We start from the raw sequence: 6,000 nt of genomic DNA, 5'->3' as shown, positions 1-6,000 counted from the left end.
GGCTTGTTGCCTCCAAGTGCAAATATAATCCCAGCTTCCCACGGGGCCCCTGACGACACCGGGGGAAGGGGAGGGGAAGTGGAGCGCTGGCGGGCCCCACGCCCGCACCTTGCTTCACCCCACCGACGCCGGCTAGGAGCGGAGGCCCAGGTCCCCAATGAGCCCCCCGACACGAGGCAGGGTTATTAGTTTCCTACAGCTACTATAACAAATTACCACAAATTTGGTGGCTTAAAAGAACACAAATTCTTTCTCACAGTTCTGGTAGTAAGAGGGCTGAAATCAAAGTGTCGACAGGGCCACACTCCCTCTGAAGGCTCTAGGGGAGAAACCTGCCTCGACTCTTCAGCTTCTGGTGGCTCTAGATGTTCTTTGGCTTGTGCTTGCAAAACCTGTCTCTTTTTCTGTCTTCACATGGCCTCCTCTTCTCCACATGTCTCTTTTGAGGATTTAGAGCCCACCCAGATAATCCAGGATGATCTCATCCTAAGATCCTTAATTACATCTGCCAAGATCCTTTTTCCAAATAAGGTCACATTCAAGGTTCCAGGGAGTTGACAAGGACATACCCTTTGGGGGCCACCATTCAACACACTACAGAGGGGAAACATTGATGCCGGGTGGGGATGGAGCCTCAGCATCCTGGGGGCCTTTGTGATACCAGGCATCAGGGCAGCTGAATGGTGACTAGCTCTTCTTTGCACTAGCTGGTTACGTCCCGTTGCTGCTGGGGTGGGGATGGGGGTAGGCGGCGGAAGCTCATTTGGTCACTGGACCTCACTAACACTACCCTGACAGGGATATCAAAGCACTGCTACCTGCCTCTGCCAGCTGGAAAATGGAAGATGAGTTCCCTGCTCAACCTTGCCAGTATCAAAGGGTGGAGCTGTCACAGCACCACTGCCTGCTTCTGCAGGATAGAGATGAGGTGGGTGAAAGATGTCTCTCTGCTTTGCCCAGGGACACCATATGGTGGGGTAGTTACAGTCTTTAGGTTGATGTTTGGCTGGTGTTCTGTTAGGTCACACTTTTGTTTGTAGACATTCGTATGGTGAGGAGCAGCAGAGGAGCAGACTTATTCTTAAAGCCTCCCCCCTCCCTTTCTTTTCTGTACCTGCCTGTCAGCAGTGCCAGGAGGGAGACGTCTGCAGTGCCCACTCGGGTATATGGACGGCGATAAGGACACCCAGAGAACTCCTGCTATGTCATTCCTCAAGTCCCCAGGCCCTTGGCCATTCTGCCTTCTTTCCACCTATGCTTGTCTGCTGTGTATGTGCAGGGTCTTCTCGCTTTATGATGGGGACTTGAGAGGAAAGGGCTACTGCATTCTGGCCAGACCAGAAACTGATGCATGACTCATTCAATTTTAGATTCTAGTTATCAGTTGTTAAGCATTCTAGTGGAATTCTTTTCAATTTTTATGTTCATTTCCTTGCAGTTAACAATTTAAGCAGTAAGTGAAAGAAGAACAATTTAAAATGTATTTTAATCTTTAATTAATGCTGACCTCTGACTATATGTGCTTTCTTATTGGTGCTTTTTGCAGAGCATTTTCCAGGGAAAAAAGCAAAAGATAAAAGTGCATTAAGAACACTTGTTATTTAACATTATTCTTATATGAGGTTAAAAACAATATTTAATGCTGTTCTCTGTACAACTATGAGCTCTTATTTTCACAAAGTTCCTTCAGTAATTTGTTCAAGAATACTGTCTAGAATAGTGTAACAGTATTTATGTATATTGACTTAGAAGTAAAGTGGCAGTTCCTGCCACACATGATTTTAAATGACCTCACTTCTTGAGGAATGATGAATGCCCATTATGATGACATCCACATCTTGATGGAATTTTGTGTGTCTTTATTCCATCCTTTGCATTGAGGATGAAGCTTACTAAATGGGAAGGCATGGTTGCTTCAATTATTGATGGGGCCAATTTTCCTCTCATTTCTGTCTGGACAAACATCACTAGTTTGGAATGTGCTGGGTTCCTGTAAACAAAGGAAGAGTTAAAAAATAGAATTTTTAGGTTTATTTATTGCATTTACAAATTTACAAGGAGCAGGAGTCTCCTTATGCATCACTGATTGCCCCCATTGTGCTTATGGCCAGTTAGTTATTGAAGGAAGGAAGGGAAACAAAAGACTGCATGCTCATAAATTTTTACATAAAAATATTAAGTAGTCAGACCATATCTTAAAGTCTTCATTTTAGTTATCTTTTCCTTTTTGTCATTTTATTGCCTTTTTAAAATTACAAAAGTAATGTATGTGTATAAAAATTTAAACAGAACATTTTCATAATTATTTCACCTCAATCTGTTACCTAGAGATAATCACTTATTTATAGTTTTGACTGCATCTTTTCAGATTATTGTCTATGGATATACAAAGATAGCACATGTATGTACATACATGTATATGTACCCTACTTACACACATGTACATTTTTTTTGTTTCTATAAAAATGAGATATATTTATTTTTCTGGAACTAGTTTTTTTTCCTCTTAGTATGATATCTTGTGCATTTTTCTGTGTAAATCTGTATAAATCAGCTTAATTGCTTTTCATGACTGCATATGGTTATTTCATACTCTATTTATCCAGTTCTTTGTTGACTGTTATGAGGTTGTTTCTCATTTTTTGCCACTATAAAGAAATCTGCAATAAAGCATCTTTGTAATGTATCCATTTTCACTTCTATAAATGTTCACGCTGAATTGCCAGGACAAAGCTGTCTGTGCATTTAAAATTTTGAAATGTTATTTCCAAACTGTCTTCCAAGAAGACTGTAGTGTTTTATATTCTAACCCAGTAATCTTCAAAATAGAGTAGATGAAGACTTGCCAAGGTGTATGAGATGCTGAGTAACATTTAAGAGAATAAATATTCAAACCTCTAACTTCCATGTACCTTTTCCTTAAACTGATCTGAGAATACATCTCTAATGGAGATGCCAGCTTTTCCTTTCCCACCAGCCTGTTCACAACACCCTTCTATTGCTTTACAGAACCAAGGGATACCTGTTACCCCCTTGACTAACACTGAATGGTACCAAGGTGCTTTACTCTGGCATATAAAAATCTTTGAGATGCCAAAGGGAAAAATTAATCTATTGGAAGTGAGTTGAGAAAGAGAAAGACTGATGACTGGGTAATAAAAGCTCACCAAATCATGTTGTCAATTCTTTGCTTTCAGTCAAATTTAAGGATCTAATTGAGCTGTCAGCTAACAGGTCATTAAAAACACTTTTTGATTATAGGTCACTATATAATACAGAAGAATTTCAAGGGATTGAATGACAGTGCTAGAGTTATACTCTCCATTTTAACACACTTACTTATGTGACCAAAGTTTCTTATGCTTATGTTTATAAAAATACAAAATAGAAGTAGATTTAATAATAAACGCTGTTTCATTCTATTAGATGGAGTATCTAGATCAGAACTTTTTCCCATGAGTGTAACTGATAGAAGCATGGAGTCTGGAACCAGTCTGCATGGTTTGAAGCTAAGCTTTGCTATTATCTATGTGTAACCTTGAGAAAGCTACTTAATCTCTCTGGGTTTCCATTTCCTTTTCTGCAAGATGGGAATAGTAATATAACCTACTTCATGAGGTTATTGTGAGGACCAAATAAGTCAATATATGTAAATTGTAACAGTGGCACATAGATGTAAGATATATTTATTTTTCTGGAACTAGTTTTATTTTCCTCTTCGTATGATATCTTGTGCTATTAATATATGCTTCCAATAACAATTTGTTTTATATTTAACAATTATGGGTGGGGAGGGTATAGCTGAAGTGGTAGAGTGCATGCTTAGCATACACAAAGTCCTGAGTTCAATCCCCAGTACCTCCTCTAAAGAAAAAAGTAAACCTAACAATTATGTACCCTATTTGGTAATATATTTTTTATTTTGATCAATGTGTAATAGTAACAACTTAACCCAGTACACACTATTTATTTTAACATTTAGATACTTAGAGTCACAGGAAATAAAACAAATTTCAAAAATTAAGTATTTATTTTTGCAGAGGTATGGTAAAATAACTAACAAAAGAACCCAAAGCATAAAATATATTCTATTAGGATAAAATTATTATATTAAGGGAAAAAGAGTAAAAATACGAGGAGAAAAGGAGATGACATACAATCTGACTGTTAAAAGTTATACATATTTTGAAGCTGACAATGTAATGGCGGGTTTCAAGTTGTGATGATATTTAGACTCCACTGGATGCTCTTACAAGGGTGATATAACAATTTTTTGGAGTGTCAATGTTTAGAGTATGCTGGAAATTGCACCCTCTTAATATAATCCTATGAAAAATTTTAATATCAACTTAGGTATGTGCAAGGTGGCATACAGTTTTACAAAATTCTCTTAGCAGGGGTATGAGGCTGACTGCTTCAGCAAACTACGTGTCTATTTTCTTACATCGCTCTCTAGCGGAGGTTAGACTATTTTCAGTGTCTCAAATGGCTGGATGCACTAGCAGTTTGTATGGTCTTAAATCTCTATTTGAGTTTACTAGGGCTTTATACACTTAAGAAAGGCTTTCCAAGATTTACTGGAAAATACCTGTACTACAGATAACATGTTTTGACTTGTTTATAAATGTTGGTTGCCTAAAATGTTGCACTGCAAGGAAAGAGAAGGTACAAAAGTCACTTTTTTGTCAGTACCTTTCTCCAGCAGGATGCTACGTAGAGTTCCCACCCTAGGTGGGATATCTAAATTAGAGCTTTTGTCTTATGTTTTCTTGCAGTGGAAAGAGAATGTTGACAAGGTGCAAGAAGGGGACTTTACCGGTGAAACACACTTCAGGGTGTGTGGCTTCCCAACTAGAGTCCTTGCCATCAGCTGATTTACCTAGCTGACTTGGAGCAATAATTCTTTCCTTGTTTTGTTCTTTCCAGCTGTGGAGAATAAAGTCTTGGCCATGGATTCAAAAGTGATAGATGGTCACAAAGGCCATATTGTCATCATCATTATTATCATATTTGCATTGTCCATTAATGCAAATATCTGTGAATTCCTTTTAGTTCTCTAATTTAGAAGAGAAAATATTAAGGAACACAGGTCTAAATGTAATTTTATTTTTACTTCCTTCACATAAATATCTTCCTCATATCAAGAGGTTTTTATCTGACCAATATAAAGTTTACATCTGTTTTTATGTGCCAGTATCTTTTACTTAATATAAAATCACTTAACAGAAGTTAAAATTTGAGGAAATTTGTGGAATGATATTAGTTGAATTAATGTACATGCATTTACAGAATATGTGTGTTATATGTTACTGTTTCATCCCTAGGCAGGCCACCTATAGGTAGTGACTCATCTTTAATTTCTCCAGCTCTCCCCTTATCTGAATTTACCTACTGGATGGCTCATTCTGTAGTTATCTGTTCTCAGCAGGTAGTCCACTGGAAAGAATTTATTCTAAGGAAAGAATTTATTACATTTTTGATAAATGTAAGCGTACTGTAATTCTAGAGAAATTTATTTTTAGTTTGCAAAAATTCCTTAATAATTCACAGAAGTGATTCTAATGGGAGAATATAAAAACATTAAGTTAAGGTTAACGTTTGGGGGTGATGTTTGTGTATATAATGTGACTAGTGCCAGAAACCTCAAATCACACTTTACAAGGAATTAGCCATTCTGATTATACTTAAGACAAATATACTGAAAAATTATTTTTAAAATTGCATTTAGGGGCAATTTTTTTCCCCAACAGAATATACCAGAACGTATTTCTGATGAGTTAGGAATCCTTTAGTTAACAAATCACAAATTGAACTAAAAAACTGTTTTAAAAAAGGAAATGACACTTACTCTTGCAGAGGTGAACACACACAGCCACAAGCATGGTTGTAACCACGGATGTAATTTGAAGACGGAGGATATGTGGGGAAATCCACACTAGCAGCTACGTGATTTAAAAAAAACAAACTGAAATCAAATCTGTTTCACAAAGATGAAAAATT

General features: G+C 37.3%; 1 protein-coding gene across 6 annotated transcripts in view; it reads right to left on the bottom strand.

The window, feature by feature from the left end:
* Positions 1-1,479: 1,479 nt before the first annotated feature.
* The window catches only part of STARD6 (StAR related lipid transfer domain containing 6), a 15,134-nt gene continuing 10,613 nt past the window's right edge, over positions 1,480-6,000 (bottom strand). For all 6 annotated transcript variants that reach the window (XM_072952197.1, XM_072952198.1, XM_006205809.4 and 3 more), the window contains 2 exons: positions 5,849-5,942; positions 1,480-1,990 (listed from right to left, as the gene is read on the bottom strand). In XM_072952197.1, the coding sequence (XP_072808298.1) occupies positions 1,792-1,990; positions 5,849-5,942 (293 nt within the window). In that variant the 3' untranslated portion in view covers positions 1,480-1,791. The remainder of the gene's footprint in view (positions 1,991-5,848; positions 5,943-6,000) is intronic.

This window comes from Vicugna pacos, chromosome 30, assembly GCF_048564905.1.
Source record: "Vicugna pacos chromosome 30, VicPac4, whole genome shotgun sequence".
NCBI lineage: Eukaryota > Metazoa > Chordata > Mammalia > Artiodactyla > Camelidae > Vicugna > Vicugna pacos.
This window is presented reverse-complemented; position numbering and strand designations above follow the sequence as displayed.